The following is a 16,822-nucleotide window of genomic DNA, read 5'->3' on the forward strand; positions in this document are numbered from 1 at the left end:
GATTTGAGTGAGAGTCTGAGCCATTCTGTGTTATAATGAGCCTGTGTGAGAGTGAGAATGAGTGACAGTGCTTCTGCATGTGTCTGAATGTCATTTCTGAGTGTGAGGCTGAGCTAGATAGGAAAAAAGCGAGGCTGTTCCTCATCTGACAGCTTTTATTCCAGCTGGTGCTTTGTGAGAGTGGTCGTGGGTAGGGCCTCGGCTACATCAGGCACAGCCTTTGATTTGGGAGCTGTAAAATAGACTTTGTCCGTATGAAACAACTGCATCAAATGTTGAAGCTTGTCCAAAGAGCCTGTCTGATCAGAGCAGAAACTGCGCGTGCTCAAGCTAAAAGGTAACTAAAGGACAAGTGAGGAAGACCATCAGAAGGACTGAAGTTCCAACAATAGGTCACTAGATGGCAGCAGAGACCGTGAAATAATGAACTTCAGGTCTCTCTACCCTGTTCTTGGAAGGTGGGGGACATGCTAGCTAGCTCTCGTATATGTATATGTATTTAGTAAGAAAATATAAGCTATGTACTGACACTCTATTACTGGGAAGCAGTTGCGAGGACAAATCCCAGCACTGTGATGAAAGGGTACCGGCTGGACAGTTCCATTGGATTGCTCTTTGTCTGCTCCAGGGTTGCGTGGTTTGGGGGGGTTTTTGGGTTACGAGGGCAGGACGGGGCTGGACTGTGTGCTCACAGCGGGGCGTGTGCTTTGGGGGTCCAGGCTGTTCCCCCGCGTCGCCACATCCCTCGCCCTCGTTCCCTGTCATTGAGGCTGCTTTTGGTTGACGCCGGGAAGCAGCAGCCGGCGCGACCGGGGTTCTGCAGATGCCGCAGCCCGCACCCACCTCCCGGTGTGCGCACGCACACGCATCCCATCCCCAGCAGCAGAGCCGGAATATTGCCGGACGGAGAGAAAGGAGGGCTCTGGACGGCGAGAAACTGGATGAAATGAAGGCGTACGGTAAGGGAGAGCGGGAGGGAAGGGCGGGGAGACCGAGAACAGAACCCGAGAGAGAAAGGGAAGGATACAGAAAGAAACGGGGTGAGTGCGTGTTTCTTTACACAGAAACCTTCCCACCTGGAAGGGAGAGGGGAGGGAACGGGGACGGTGTGGGGCCGGCGGGAAGTTGCTGTGGAGGGAGTGCGAGAGATGATAGATAGAGACAGAGAGGGAGAGAGAGAGATGATAGAGAGATGATAGATGAGAGATAGATAGATGGATAGGTAGATAGATAGATGATAGAGATGATGATAGATGGATGATAGGTGATAGATGATAGCGATGATAGATAGATGATAGGCAGATGATAGAGATGATAGATAGATAGATAGATAGATAGATAGATAAAAAATGAATTAATGAAAATTTTATCATAAAATTAAAAAAACCCAACCCTGATTCAGTAAAAAGAAAGAAACGGATGAAGGAATAAAAGGATGAATTCACAAATGCATGAATAATTCACCAACTCGTTAACGAATGGATTGGGTGGACCTGAATGCGCTGGAGGAGGTAAGTCCTGGGGAAAAAAAAAGTGAAGGCCAGGCACCTTCACTGACCCCCCTAACCCCCACCTCAACCCCATAGAGAGCTGGGGGATGCCTGGGCTACCGGAAGGCACTAAGGGGTGTAGAGAAGAAGGCCACTTCTGCACCTGAGCTACCAGGTCTACCCCTGAGCACTGGGCCTGGAGGCAGTGGGTGGGGGAAGCGAGTGCCATAACCCCCCCTCTCCCCACTGCTCCCAGTTGTGCCGAGGGCTGGTTCTCAATGGAGTGCAGTGAGGGAGCTGCTGTGCTATGTAGGAAACCCTGACCCAGAGACAGGGCATCTATGAATAGCTTAGCGCCGGGTGCCCCACAATCATGTGGTGCGCAATGGGGGAGAGGCAGGAGGTGGCAGGGCCCTGGCAGGTTCTAGTGATCTCTGTGCCGGGCATTCCAGAAGGCACAGATATTTCTAAACTGAACATTAATAAAATAAACACTTCAAAATAATGTTTATCAGATGCTGGTTTTAATCTTCCTGCACTCGGAGAACTCCAATGTGCTGTGCAATCTGAAAGACTTGACAACCAAAGGTTTTTAATGAGCTCCATTGCTATATTTGGGCTGAGTCCATGAACCTCAGCTACTGAGAGGAGATTGCAGAAACCTGTCAAGAAGTCCAAGTCAGAAACAAAGCTCCAAGTCCCTTCAGCACTAATGGGCTCCACTGATGGCTGTTACTGGCAAAGCTTCCCCAGGGACTCGTTAAAGCAAGTAACTGGAGGCTGTGATTACAGGTGGACAAAGGTAAAATGTTCATGTTTGATGGTGAGAAACCCCTTGGTCTGTCTGATGAAGCAGAAAGGCCAAACCCTGAGCACAGCCCCTGGGGAAGAGCCTGAAATCCTGAGAATGAAGGTTTTCCGCATAGACCTTGATGAAAAAGGCAGCTGCCATAGCCCAGGGGACAGAGACCTTTAGTTCTTTTGGGCCTTTCAGCGTTGCCAGAATCCTCAGTCATCTCTGCTGCAGGCTGTCCTACACTGGCCCATGCCTGCACCTCTTTCCCTTCAGGCTGTTGACACCCATCTTGCTTTCCCACCTAGCTCTCACCTGGCATTTCTATACCTTCAGTCACATCTCTGCACCCATCGCTGTCTGTTCCTTGAAACACAAGGCCATGGGCTGAGCCAGACTCTGAGTGACTTCTTGCTCCACAAGTCCGCCTTTTGAGAGACATTTCTCTTTTCCCACATCCAGTCTGAACCTTCCAAGCTGCACTTTGTAGAGGTTTCCTTCTCTTCCCATTAGCAAGAAAACCTCCATCATCTCAGAAACCACCCTTCAAGTAGCTGTAGGCTGCCACTATAGTGTCAATTCAGCAGACAAAGTGAACATACCTCAGCAAGACCACCTAAAGGAGGCTTCTAGAGGAAGCGGTGATGCCATCAGTATAGAAAACTTAGTACCATGGAGGAGCAGTGGGAAAAGCCAATGGTCTGGATTGAGAACTTCTTAGCAAGACCTGAAAGGAAAGGTGGTATCCTTGGGTGCAAGGTACCCCATGCCCTGGGAACACGGCACCTCATCTGTAACATTAACACTGATACCATCTCAGCACCTCATTCAGGCCTGCAAAAGGTGTACTCCAGATCCCTCCTAAGTGTGCTCAGAAGGCCAGGACTGGCCTCTGCATTCACCACACCATTCTTCAGAACAAGCACAAAACCCCAGATAACACCTTCAGTACTTTGATTTCTGAATATTTGTTTTATTTTACTTTATTAGAAATTACAAAGAAACTCTCTCCAGGAGAGCAACGAATAAAAAACCAACCCTGGACTATTTCCAAGCAATTCTGTTCCATATAAACACAAGCAAAGTTACGTATTTCATTCACATGCATGTACAAAAACATCTTAAGTAAAACATCCTTCACACATAACATGTCCATTAGTCTCAGAATCAAGCACATAATCAGATTGGCCTCACCTACCCTACCTAATCTTATTTTCCTGTTTTCTTTTTAGGTTGTAAATTTCTATGCAAGAAACAGCTCTTTTTTTCTGCACAGCATTATGCATACTCAAATTAGCATGGATGGTCTTAGAATTAAATCTCTGGGTAGCACAGGCTGCAGCACAGCTGTATACTAAAGTTGTTTGTACAGTGGACTTCGTTGGGTACCAGGCAGAACTCTTCAAAAGGAACAAAAAGGTATTGCTAGAGGGACAAAGGAGTATGACACACAGCGCTCTCTCAACTACAACCCTGTATGATTCCCATGCAAAACACTTCAAAAGCCAAGTAATTCACAGATCTCGCTCTCCAAATTGATATCAAAGTTCTCACCAATTTCAATCATGGCAAAATAATTCACTGAAGACATCAATGCTACTGGGTCTAGGCATGGCCAATACGCAATATTCCAATGTGCCATCATCCCGCCTTGGGAAAGAGAAGGGAAAGAAACGAAAGAACCAACAAAACTGCAGCCTCCTGAGGCAGGTGGGTCAGCAGGGCGCTTTACCAGCAACCAGTAGAAAACCACAACTGCCAGAGCACAGCTACATTCCAACCCACTGCATAATCTCATTGTGGCTTAAAATTTGGGCATTACATGGTCAATGAACTCACTAGTTGCCCAAGGCTGCATTACCACGTAGCAAAATCTGATTTGATTCATCAAAAGAGCATACTGTCTGTATCTGACTTTGCGAGCCAGGTGTGAAATTTCACTGTTTCACACATGATGAACACCACTGTAAATCCAAGCACTGTAAATGTTCAGAGAGGAAGGGCTCACCCAGAAGGCAACGCTTCCACAGGTATAGGAAGAAACATCAAGCACACAAATCTCAGAAACAATAGCATAACGGCAGAACAGGAGGTACAGGTTTTACTCTGTCCTCATTTTTTAACGAACAAGCAATGCCAATGCATTTCACATCTCTGCCTAAACATGCACCCCCAAACACTTCTCTCTTACACTGCAACACAGCTGAATCAAAGGAGGGTGTTTAAATATACTTGAAGCACTCTTGGCTTGTTGCAGAGTGCGTGTTAGTGTGAAATGGGTGTGAGAAAATGATGTAAAATAACGCAACTAAAAGTAAGACAGAACATCTGCAAGTGAGCAGTATAAAGGCAGTACTGAAGATTGACACTCAGGAGGTGCAAACAAAGCCCCTGAAGAACATTAGATTTATACTTTTAGCTCACCTGAAGTCTTGCAAATGAGGAAGCAGTCACTTTGTCCTCTAGCTACTGAGAATAGTGCAAGGGACTTTGCATAGGTGCCCCAGCCTCAAGAATACTTGAATAAAACAGTTTGGGCCTTTCTCTGCAGATGCTTTGCCAATGATAGGTGCTTTCCCTCAGTATGAGACACAAGGGCCAAATTGGTCTAAACCTTGAGGCCCCAGCCTTGCACATTCTGTGTGTTGTGGAGAAGGCTGGATCTGCTGGTTTAGATAGATGGGCCGTCTGCTTTTAGCCCTGTACTACCATTTGAACAGCAAGCTCTGCTAAATGTGTAGAAAAGAAAAAGCACCAGCCCAGCAGGAGGAAGTCTCCTCTGATTCCCAGACAAAAAAGGCTAAAGTCAGGTCACTTAGCTGAGATACTGATGGCATGGATGTCTCCAGCTGAGGTAGTCAAGTTGAAGTCACTTTATGGGCACACAAAGGGAAAACATGTTTCTAAAAATGCCAGTTATCTGACCTGCTTTATACTTCTACTTCAAGGCAGATGAACTGCAACCTAAGAATGACTATTTCTCTTCAGCTGCAAATGGGACCCAGAGGAACAAATTTAGATGCAGGCATGTAAAACTAAGCGAGAAAATATCACCCCAAATGTCTTCCTTGTACCTGGGCAGTTGAATAGCACAGTTGTGCTGTTCTTCTTCATGACAAGAAATTTTGCTTAAAACCAGTACCGTACAGGTCAGTAACGTTTCAGTGTCCATCTAAGCATACTCCAGCCAGCAACAGCCCTGCCAAAATGGAAGCAAAGCTCACAACTCTCACAAAACCCTGAATGATCACAGTGCCTTTTCTGAATCGTGACTAAATCTCAAACACTCTTCTAAGAGGCAAATACTACTGGCTGAGAAAACAGGGAAACTGAAGATTGCCTAATGGTGACTCAAAGGGAATCAAAATGAAGATTTCCTGATACAGTCATATGCTCTTCTACTACTGACTAGGCTTCAGATAGCTGGAATTCACCTCCAAGCAGAAACCTTTAAAACTGTGATGGGCAATTTTAACTCCAATGTCCATAAAAGCCTGTGGTCACACATTCTTATAAGACATTGAGGAATTTCATGTTTGGCTTCCACTTCAATGAAGTGGAAGAGAAATACAGTTAGGAAATAAGATTAAAGCTAGGCATGTTATACACAAAGAAAAATACTAAGCCTGGAGCTTGTTCTTTCAAAAGATAAACTTGCAATTGTAAGGACAAATGGGAGGTTTGGTAAATCTCCCTCAAACATCCCAAGGGGTTACAGGTATAAAGCCAGTTTAAATGGCTGTTCATTCTTGATTCATGTTCATTCTGGCTTTTTTGAGAGATACACACGTTGAATCAAGTTAAAGACCAAGCTGATCAAGTGAGGATTGTGCAGAACAAAAAGAATGCCATCAGTCAGCTAAGCCATAAAAGGAGCAAAACAGATTCTGTTTCAGACTAAGCTGTCAAGATAACAACTTTGAATACAAAACCTCAACCAGCCTGAAGTTGCTGCACTCAATTCAAAGAGAGCAAAGGAAAAGTTTACATTGCCAGTATTGCCTCACACCAATAGTAAAAGCTGCTTCATTCTCTCCAGAAAACCACATCAACTTCCCTGACCAGACGATCAATAAATCAATCAGGGAAGAAGCTCCGATGGCCTTCTTTGTAACAAGGAAAAATTAGTGGAGAATGTGAAGGTCTTGGCTGCAGCAGACATGGAATTGTGACATTTAAAATCTTCAGTAACAAGTACAAGAGAGAGTCCTGGACCTTTAGGACAACATATTTTGGTTTATTCAAGGAACGTCTTGGCAGGATCTCAGGAGAGACTGCCCTGGCCTTCCAAAGGGGCCCAAGCATGCTGCCTTATCTTGAAAGACAGCTTTCTCAAAGTAGAACAGTCCTTTCTGATGAGCAGAAATTAAAGCAGGCATGATAGAAGGCCACCACAGGTGACCAAGGAACTCCTGACTGAGCTCAAACACAGAGGAAAAAGTACACAGAAGTGGAAGTGAGGATGGGCTGGCCAGCAGGGATACAGAGACACAGCCTAAGTGTGCAGGCACAGTTAGAAGGGCCAAAGCTCAGCTAGAGTTGAAACTGGTATGAAATATGCAGAAGGGCTTTTTTAAGTTCACTGGAAGAAAAAGAAGAGTTAAAGAAAAAGGTTTGCAACAACAACAAGGGTTTACAACAGTGCAGGCAATCTGGTGACAAAGGATGCTCTTTATACTTTGAGGCTGATGTACTCAATACCTTTTTCTGCCTGTTTTGACTGATTTGGTCTGCCTTCATGCCTGCCAGGTCCCTGGGTCTTCTAGCAGAGTATGTGTGTGTAAAGTATTAGCTACAATAGAGGAAGGTCAAGTTAACAAGAACTTAAGCCAATTGGACATACCTAAATCCATGGAACAAGACACCTGAAGGCACTAAAGGAGCTGGCTGACGGCACTGTGAGACTACAGCATCTTTGCTAGGCCATTATAATCATCAGCAATATTCTCCAACTAGTGAAATACCCTGCTCTAATTAGCTGTGTTTCAAGCAGGGGACTGGACTAGAAATGTCAAGAGGTCTCTTCAACCCAAAGTATTCAATGATTCTATGACTTAGCACATCTCCTCACAGCTACTTTCCACTGGTAACTTCAGGATTAATCTGTCAAAGCAAGCCTTGCCACCATCAAATGTACAGGGTGATCTTCAATCTTATGAGTCAAGATGGAGAAGCCAGCAAAGAGGGGAGCTGAAAAGCACCACATGTCAAACCTCTCATAATAATTTTATGTAAGGTCCCTCATACATCAGGGCCAGCCCTGTTTATGAATCACAACCATCACAGTACTCTCTCAGTTTGTTTCAAGTCTATTACATATCATCAAGACTAAACAAAAAGACTGTCTGTTTCACATCTTCTTCATCTTTTTCTTGCAGCGCTGGTTGAAGACAGGCGAAGATCCCATCAGACTGTCAGCAGAATGAGAACCGTAGCTGCTCTCAGAGCCATTTGGGCTCTGTGGCATCCCAGCTTCACTCATACCTGACATTGGTTCCTCAAAGACATCGCTGCCTAGGACCCCATGGCCATGTACATTAGCCTCCTCATTTTCCTGCGGCTCCATTTTCACCTGTGCCAAGTTCCAGAGTGGAGAAGCATTCACCTCAGCCCCTGCAGAAAGAAAAAGCACACAGTAGTAACTGAGTAAAAGGACAGATCACAAACAGCAGATGCAAGACAGCAGCACAGATAAAGAAGGAGCAAAAACAAAGCTACAGGCGAACTAAGCTGGGAGGAAAACAAACAAAACACACCAAGGAACAAGTGAAACAATAAATAAAAAATATGTTGCTTTTGGTTTTTTTATAACCCAGTGATTGTTGTTATCCTTTCATAGCAATTCTCCACATGGCTTTCTGCATAAGAAAAAACAACTTAAAGACCCCACATTACACTCCAGGGGTGTCTCAGCAGCAATGAGTACACCAACAGCACATGGACTACACCCTGCACACAAACGGGACTTTGAGGCAGTCCAGAAGTCATTCATGATGATGAGATCCTTGCAATGTCTGCAATCTCCTTTAACCTGTCAGACATACTGGACTTCTGCAGCGGAAGTGAAGTGAGGGCAGAGGAGTAGGTAGATTCCAGCTCTGAAATGCAGGGACATAAGAGCTGCAGTCTGCCACTCGACTGCCTGCCTCCTTGTACTCAACACCCATCCTTCAGCAGAACAGAAAGAAATCTTCCTGGCTAAACCTTGCAGACCCCCCCTGCTGAGAAGTAGCTCCTCTGGGCTGTTTTGGACCAGTGTGCAATCTGAGCAGACTGAGGATTTTCTGTACAAGACTATGAAATCATATTTCTTGATAACAGCAAATGTTTTTCTCCCCAAGAGCAGTAATTATAGATTGCATTATTTCTGCTTATTTACAGTTTTAAGAGAGACAAAAAATCCTATTAAAAATAGACTAATTGGGTTCCTTGCTGAGATGGACATAAACAACCCAGAACTGAGCAAAGCTGGAAATCTTTTCACTTTAAAATCTGGTCCCTCTTGTGTGGGGTTGAATTCACATGGAAAATAAACAAACCTTGGAAAGCAGTTTTAAAAAGTTTTCCAAACCTTGTGTCTCAAGCTTCACTGCAGTTTGAAAGCACAACCAAACCTCTTGCACTGAGCCCAATCTACTACTGTTCCCTATTATCAATTTACTACTCCTCATTAATAGCAATTACACAGAGAACAAATCTACCACCAGTGATTTGTACTCAGTGTTGTCCTGGTGTACCACCGGTGTTTGTACTGAGAATTCTCCCTTATGAAGGCATCAGGAATCTTTTCCATAGCAGCTTAGCCCAAACCAGGGTTTAGAAGACCTTTGAGATAACACAGCCTACATCAGCTCAGCAGTTAGAGAGCAAGCCAGAATGAAAGTACTCACTGGTGTCCAGCTGCCTTAATGAAAAGCCCTTTTTATGTTAATTATAAGTAAATGTATTCCTCATAACAGTAATGGAAACATCACTAAAACACTATAAGTTCCACAGAGTTGCAGCTCCACTCTACAGAATAATCAAAGATGCTCACAAAACCTGTGTCTTTCTTTCATCAATTGCTCTTCATTGCTCAGCCTTATTCCTTCCAGCTCTATCACCTGTCATTGAGAGTGCCACTAATGACTAAAAGTACTTGAGTATCAACACAGGTTATTTCACCTTCAAAGCACTTTAACTTCAACGTACTTTACAAATGAGATAATCCTCATGTTATCCTACTGGGTGGAGGAAAAAGTTCCCCAGGTTTGCCTCCATTTCCCTAAGTGCAATGAAATTAAACAGCTAGCCCACAGCTGCAACATCAGCTACAAGCAGAAACACAAGCAGAACATGAACGTTGTAACAAGAGTTTTGCCCTCAGACACTGAAGCCTTGCTACCCTCTCTGTGGGCCTCACACTTGTATTTTTGAGATGGTGGTGTCCTAATTGCAGCAGGTTTTTTTTTGCTCCTTATGATATTAGGCTCTCCAGCCTACCCAGCTCTAGACTGGGATTCTCACAGTGATGAGATTTCCAAAGGCCCTTGTGAAGGGGGATTTTCAGGGAGGAACAGAGCACTTGTATTCTTAATTAGAATTCAGTATCAAAGAGGCAAGAGGCATTTAATATACAGCTAGCATGCTAACCTCTGGGTCTCAAGTGGCTGATGCTAATACAAAGCTTTCCAGATTAATCACTCACAACCCCAGATGGGCCATAGGAGTTTGCTGTTCCCTCTCCCACAAAAATGCGACCACTTCTCATTTCAGAGGTACTATGGAAAACAACATGAGCTTCCAGGAAAACATCAGCTTTTTAAAACTCAGCAGAATGTGCTATTTGGAAAAAACCCCAACAACTATTGGACTCAGGGGTATACTCTAACCTCACTATATATGCTACTTAGTTTAGAGTGAGTAAGACAGGCTTGACTGTTTTTTAATTAGATTTTTAAGTGAAACAGCTATTACCAGAGGGATTTCCAGAGTTCAGAAGGTTCTACACAAAACTTAAAAGTGGCTGTCTTTGGGACAAGAATGTCTTCTTCATCTTTCATAAAATTTAGCACTACTAAACGGTGCACAGAGTAAAACTTGTATATGGACATCGAAAAGGCACAGCATAGCAGATTCTCCCATGCTGACAACGTGCTTCAGTGCCAACATCAAGGGATGACACTTTAAGGAAGAGTGCAGTCTCCATAACCCCACTCCTTCATTCACCATTTCACTTTCCCTGGCCTTAGCTAACTACAGCAAGCTTCGGGGTAAAGATACTTGAATAGGAGAGACTCCCATGAGCCCATTCCTTGTAAGTCCCTTCTGAGCTTTCGTAAAACAATGAGTGTCACTACCAGGGTGACTTCTGAATATGGAGGACTGCATCAAGTATCACTAGTATTTCCATAATTCGTTCAGTGCCTAAACTATACAGGGTCTTGAATTTACTTCAGTTACAAGGAAAATGGCCTTCAACTTTTCAGTAACACGAATCTCTGGACAAGAATCCAAAACTACCCAAGAAAAAAGAAACCAAACAAAAAGGAAAAAAAAAAATCAAATAATCTCCTTACTAGAAATAAGGATAAACTCCAGCCTCTTAAACTACAACATACAAAAGCAGAAGTTATTATTGTCTTTGTTACATTAGACCGGAAAAAAAAGCCATCCAGTACTGATATCTGCAGCAAATACCCTACTTCAAAAAACAACAATAAAGCCCTTGGGCCATCACTGTGGAAAAACAATCTGCCTCACACCAGCAACAAAGCCAAGAACTTTGATCATCCCCTAAAAAGCAACACCATGAAAAGCATTTTGTGTTCTACAAGGTCCATGAATGGAGTAAATATTCAATAAATCCCAGCAACCGATACCTTTGATTCTTTGGGTTTGTATTTAGGAAGCAAGTAAGAGTTTCCCTCCCACCCAAATGTTGTAGTAAAAACTCACAATTTCTTCTTCCTCTCCCTCTTCTGCTATTAAAAATGTAAACAAGATCACATGGAACTGCTGATGGACTGTTTCCAGGAGCAGCAAGAAACCCCTACCTGAAGTCTGTGGGGAAGCTTCTACTTCTAAGTTGGCAGAGAAGCGCTCGCTTTGAGCTCCAAGGACTCCAACAGGCAAAGACTGGTCACCAGAAGCTAGATCTCCTTCCAGCTCTTCACTTATGGGGAAAGTAATATCACTGACAGGTTCTTCCTTAATCTTCACAGGCTTTGTGTCTTCTGCTGCCTTTTCAGGGTTGACAATCTTCTCATATTCTTCAGACAGCTGCTTGCTAACCTGTCAAAGATCAGTGGGGGTGAAAAAGAAGCCAGAAAGGTCAGAGTGACTTCAGAGACTCTGATGGCAATTACACTGCAGTGCGCTCTGTTCCCACATTATTAACACCTGACCTGAATGAACAAGTAAACGGGTTATCAGCTACACAGAAAAGACTTTGTTTTTTCCTCTTTAACAACACTTTCTGTTCTGTAACAAGGAGGTTTAACCCATTAATACATCTGCAAACAAATATGAGCACCTTTATTTCAGACACAGATGATGAGGCCCAGAAATTTAAACAGAGGATGAAACAAAAGCAAAGTGTCTCAGTCTTACTCTTTGGTTTTACCTGTAGTACTGTCCCCATCCCCATCCAGGAACAAATTTACCCGAGCATTAAAAAATAAGCAGCTCAGATATTCATCTGAGGCAAAGCCTGGGTATCTGCTGTCAGATTCAAAGCACAAAACTCAGAAGTCTTCTCCAATGACAGATGTGAAACAAATACAGGAATAAGAGTTTGCACAAGCCTGTACTTCTAGAAATTTAACAACTGTAAGCAATTAATTAAAAATTTCAGATTTCACCTGCATCTAACAAATACTTGTTTATACCACTGAATCCCAACAGTCAGCAAACTGTGCTCAGGAAAATCCCGAGGCTTTCTAACAGCAGAAGCAAGAAGGAAAAAGAACAGCAAAGCCTATTTCCCCAATCTAAATATACTTCCAAATACAGAGACTACTGTAGACAGACTTCATAGTCCATCACAATATACACACTTACAGGTGTGTCTGATTTATATTGTCTCTGTAAACCACAAGGTGCCCACCCCAGGAAAAGAATGAGCACAGGGTAACTGCTCCAAGATGAGTCAATTGGTGCTCATCTTCTCAGACAAGGAAGAAGGGATGATAGGTTTTACCTCTGGTCACAGGCTACCTACTTGATTCAAGTCTTGGATTTTGATGAATAGGAGTAAAACTCCTACTTCAAATCCTTGCATTTCTCTAAGCCCACAACAGGCAGTCTTACATCATTCAAATGAAATGTGTATGCTTTAATTTCATAGAATACATGGACCAAGAAAAACTATATCGTTATTCTTACAACTTAAGTTTATGTGATACCTCTTATTCCAAGGAATTTAACAACTCATTTTCCTCCTCCACAGAAGCACAGTCCTCTCTAGAGTTGAAACTAGCACCTCTGTGACAGCTCAGATCAGCACAATACTACTCCTAAAGCTTAAGCAAGTCACCCCTTGCTGCAGCAAACACAAGCCACTGTACATCCTAGTAATTTTTGTTTGTCTGCTTGTTTTCTGAGTAAGTAGCCAAATATCCCATTAAAGCAGAAAATTCAGTTAATCAGTCAGTACAGATTTTACCTCTACTTGATGCCATTCTCTGGGTCATTCAAGAGCTGTGGGCCTCCTCTTAAACCTAGACAAACAACCAGCAGAGCATTCTAAGCCTCAGAAGGGACACAAATAAAGGGCTCTGTCTTCCACTCAAAAAAACCTTTGATGACTCCCCTCCACATCCAAGAGGTTTCCTAATTGGATTTTACCTCAGTAAGACCCTGGACTTGCTATAGGAATAAGCAATTGTACTGGGGGTACATTTCTTGGTGCTGTCAGGTGACTACCGCTCTTCTCACCTGAAGCATGTAGCTGTGATAATCCTTAATGCGGTGTTGCCAGAACTTCTGCAGTGAGAGCACACTGCCAATGCCCACTTCATGGAAGACCTGCTCCATGACATCAGGGAATGGGGTGTGCCCAAGGCGGGCTTCTCGATCCACTGCAAAGCGCAGCAGTTTGGTGAACTTCAAGCAGTACTCGTGGGCAATGTCTGTCAAGGTCTCCAGAACACTCTCATTGGCACATTCAAAGCCTGTGTGAGCCAGGATGGTGGCCATGGACTGGTAGAGAAGCTGTCGGCAGGAGGACCAACTCAGCTCAGTCACTGGCTCCCCTTTTCCTCTGAAAAACAGAACAGACAAAAATAGCACACCTCCAGAAACCGAAAGCAATGTATCAGTTGAAGACATACTGTCAATGATAAAGCGATGTACAAAGGGAAAGCCAGTTGTCTGGGGCTGTCCACAGCTTCTCCATCTGGCGAGCTGGAGTTGAACTTCTACCAAATGAGGTGCAACAGGGTCACTTCAGAGCCATTTTCCCAAAACAGTAGAATAAAGAAGAACATTGGAAAAATAAGACTATACCAGTCAGAGTGCATCAAAGAGCACAGCACACTAACGCAAACAAGAAAGTCGTCGGGAAGCCTGCTTTGTAAACCTACTAGAGTCCTACAAGTCCATCAAAAAGCAAGTATGTGAAAGATCTCCACTGTGGAGTCCAGGTCTTCCCCCGTGCATCTGTGCCAGAATCAAGGTTTGTTTCAGCATATTTATGAAAATGGAGGAAAGGAACTGCATTGTTATTAAAACTGATGGTGGTACAGATTTGTGGTGATTGGAAAAAATCAAAACAACTGGAAAATAGCCATGAATTAGGTTCTGCCTCTTCCTCACCTCAAAAGGGACAAGGTGGTAGGGGCTACGGGAATGAGGGGAGAGGACGCAGGACACACACAGAATGAATCTGGGGGATAGCAAAATAAAAGACAAGGGTGCAACGTCAAAGGATGACAATGAATAACAAGGCAACAGAAAAGGATATGTCTATATTAAAGAAACTTGTGGTCATATTCAGGTTTGCCACTCTTATCTTTCTTACTTCCTATGTTTAAATAGGTGTATGCATTGCTTCTTCTCAAACCCAGGTTACTGCCAAAGAAAATGGAATTAAAATATGTATTCAGTCAAATACTGTAACTCTGACAATGGCACTTCAGAAGGCAGAATAAAAATAAGCACCTCCATGTTTTATCAAGGGCAAGAATGGCCTTTAATTTGTTTTTACACACTAAGAGCAAGCATTAGCAAACCATATCACTATTTTTACTGCTGTAACAGCACCTGCTGTTCTTAATGCATGTAAGTGTCTTAAACCAGTTAAGAACAAACACGCAACAACAAATGCAAAACTTTCTTCCAGGAAAAGCATAAATGTGTTTGGTTTAGCAAGCACAAAACGAAATTCTGCTCTACGCTGCAGCTCATTAGAAATCCATTGTCAGCCACAAAACATCTCACTTCAAAACTGCCTATCCACTTATTACAATCCGGTCTTTAAACTCCCCCATGTGGCTGACTGCTAAATAGCATTTCTTCACTTGGACTCCAGAAACTCACAAGGGACAACAAAAAACATAACAGCCTCCCGAAACATGGACAGAGCCACAGAAAACCGAACTTAAAGCTGAAGGCACCAGGGAAGACAGAGCAGAGCACTGCTTGGGTCTACAAACTACAGGGCCAGAAAGAGCAGGAATTACAGGGCTCAGACTTCATTCTCACACAATTGTATTTCCCTTCACCCCTCCTGACTAGTTACTTTATTTCTTCCAAAGATAATGGTGTTCCTCCACAAACAGCACTAAAGAATCACCCTAGTGTCCAGAGACACCATGTTACCAAAAGCATCCTCTTGCAATAAAATGCATTTTATACAACCTCAGGCCATTAAAAGATCTCTGTGGCATTTAACTGTAAGTTCTATTTCACTGGTGCACAGTCTCCCCATTTTAAAAACTAAAACATATTATCCTCTCATACATCATGTCCATTGGTGCACAGCCTTCAATCTAAGAACGGGAAGGTAAAGTAGTGAGGATTTATCCCTGAATTTAAATGCACATAAACTACAAAGTATCACAAGACCCTGCAAGAGATGCAACATGTCCTTGTGAATTTAGTGCTTGTCAGAAGGGTAGACAGGGAGGTGGTGCCATCACTATTTAGTCAAAGATTGGCTGCTGAGGTAGAAGCAATGCAACCTTCCTTTACGTTTTGTCCAGCCCTTGGCTAGTGGAGTCAGTATCAGAAACAAGAATTCCCTTCACCCATGGCTCATCACCACCTCTGACCAGCATAACACCAAGAAATGGGGTAAAATGTGATCGTTACTGCACCTCAGGTCCTTAGCCACTGAAATCTTACAAAAGCATTTATTTAAAATAATGTGCATGTTATCCACACAGCAGAAAACTAAACCTTTCCTTTCTAAAGCCTGTTTCACACTTTAAATACAAGTGTTTGACCCTTCAGCCTAATGGAATTGATGTAACTATATATATATGTTTAAAAACACTCAGCTTTCCTTCAGTCAAGAACTAACCCAAAGAAATACCAACACACCTGTAGAAATCACTCTCCGGGTCACTGTGCCTCAGCTGAAATGGCATTTTGGGGGTTTTGCTATCCAGAGGAAGCAGGTCATCAGGGAGAGGCGGAGAGGCCGGACAAGATGGCAGAGGTTCGTTGTCTTCAGCCTTTATACCCTCCGCTTGCTGCTGGTTCTGAGCCTGAGCCATGGCGATGAGGCTGCGCAGCCGCCTGTTGTGCTGGATGAGCTGGATGGTGTGAATGGTGAGGCTGCAGGGCTCCGAGGGGATGTCCAGCATGGTGGTGGGACGGGGTTTGTTCGCAGAGGGTTGGTGCAGTGGAGGATCCTGGACTTCCACTGTACGGAACTCACGTTGAAGGAGGTCAAAGGAGCTGCGGTTGGCCTGGTTAGATGAAACTGGAATCTCGCCCCAATATCGCAGCATCTTTGCACAGGTCACTTATCAGCACTCAGCAGAAGGTTACCGAACACTGTGGTACAGAGGAGCCTTGTCGCAGGGGAAAGTGCTAAGCTTTGGACAGCAACGGGCGCTGGGGTGACACTCCTGAATGAAGCCAACTACAACTGCCAAGAAAGCTGTCGCTCAGTGCCTCACGACGCACCAGGACGCAGCGCTGGCCCTTAGCAGGTTACATTGCTGCTTCTCCTGAGGGGGAAGAAAAAGAAACGCACCCGTGAGGCGTTTATAAGTGACAAACTACTTATGTTTCTAACACGGGCCGCTGTGGGTCTACCCCCGGCGGGCCCTCACTTGAGCAAAGGAACTCCGGAGGCCGCACTCGGTTCTCCCTCCCTCTGTGCCTCCCTCCTTCGTCCCCACCGCGGCCCAGCTCCGGGACCCCGCCTGCCCCGCGCCCCGGCCCGCTACTCCCGGCCTACCCGCTCCCCTTGGCCTCCCAGCCGGAAGTGGGCCCCGGTCCTCCACCAGAAGCCGTTCCCCCACCACCAGCGCTCCTTCGCGCTAGCAGAAGGGAAAAAATCGCCGCCGCGGTCGCTCCCGCCGCCCCGGCCGCTGCCTCTCTCCTT

General features: G+C 44.4%; 1 protein-coding gene across 3 annotated transcripts; it reads right to left on the minus strand.

The window, feature by feature from the left end:
• Positions 1-3,247: 3,247 nt before the first annotated feature.
• On the minus strand, positions 3,248-16,817 carry SUPT7L (SPT7 like, STAGA complex subunit gamma). 3 transcript variants are annotated; one of them, XM_080616989.1, is made up of 5 exons: positions 16,676-16,817; positions 15,808-16,442; positions 13,201-13,525; positions 11,319-11,556; positions 3,248-7,896 (listed from the first exon to the last, which is right to left on the minus strand). In XM_080616989.1, the coding sequence occupies exons 2-5, from the start codon at positions 16,218-16,220 to the stop codon at positions 7,634-7,636; spliced, it is 1,239 nt and encodes a 412-aa protein (XP_080473115.1). In that variant the 5' UTR covers positions 16,221-16,442; positions 16,676-16,817; the 3' UTR covers positions 3,248-7,633. The 3 variants fall into 3 exon arrangements, with proteins under 3 accessions (XP_080473115.1, XP_080473117.1, XP_080473116.1); XM_080616991.1 differs by lacking the exon at positions 16,676-16,817 and adding an exon at positions 16,548-16,662; XM_080616990.1 differs by lacking the exon at positions 16,676-16,817 and having other exon boundaries at positions 15,808-16,540.
• Between the last annotated feature and the right edge of the window lie 5 nt (positions 16,818-16,822).

This window comes from Psittacula echo (assembly GCF_963264785.1).
Source record: "Psittacula echo genome assembly, chromosome: 4".
In the NCBI taxonomy this organism is placed as follows: Eukaryota; Metazoa; Chordata; class Aves; order Psittaciformes; family Psittacidae; genus Psittacula; species Psittacula echo.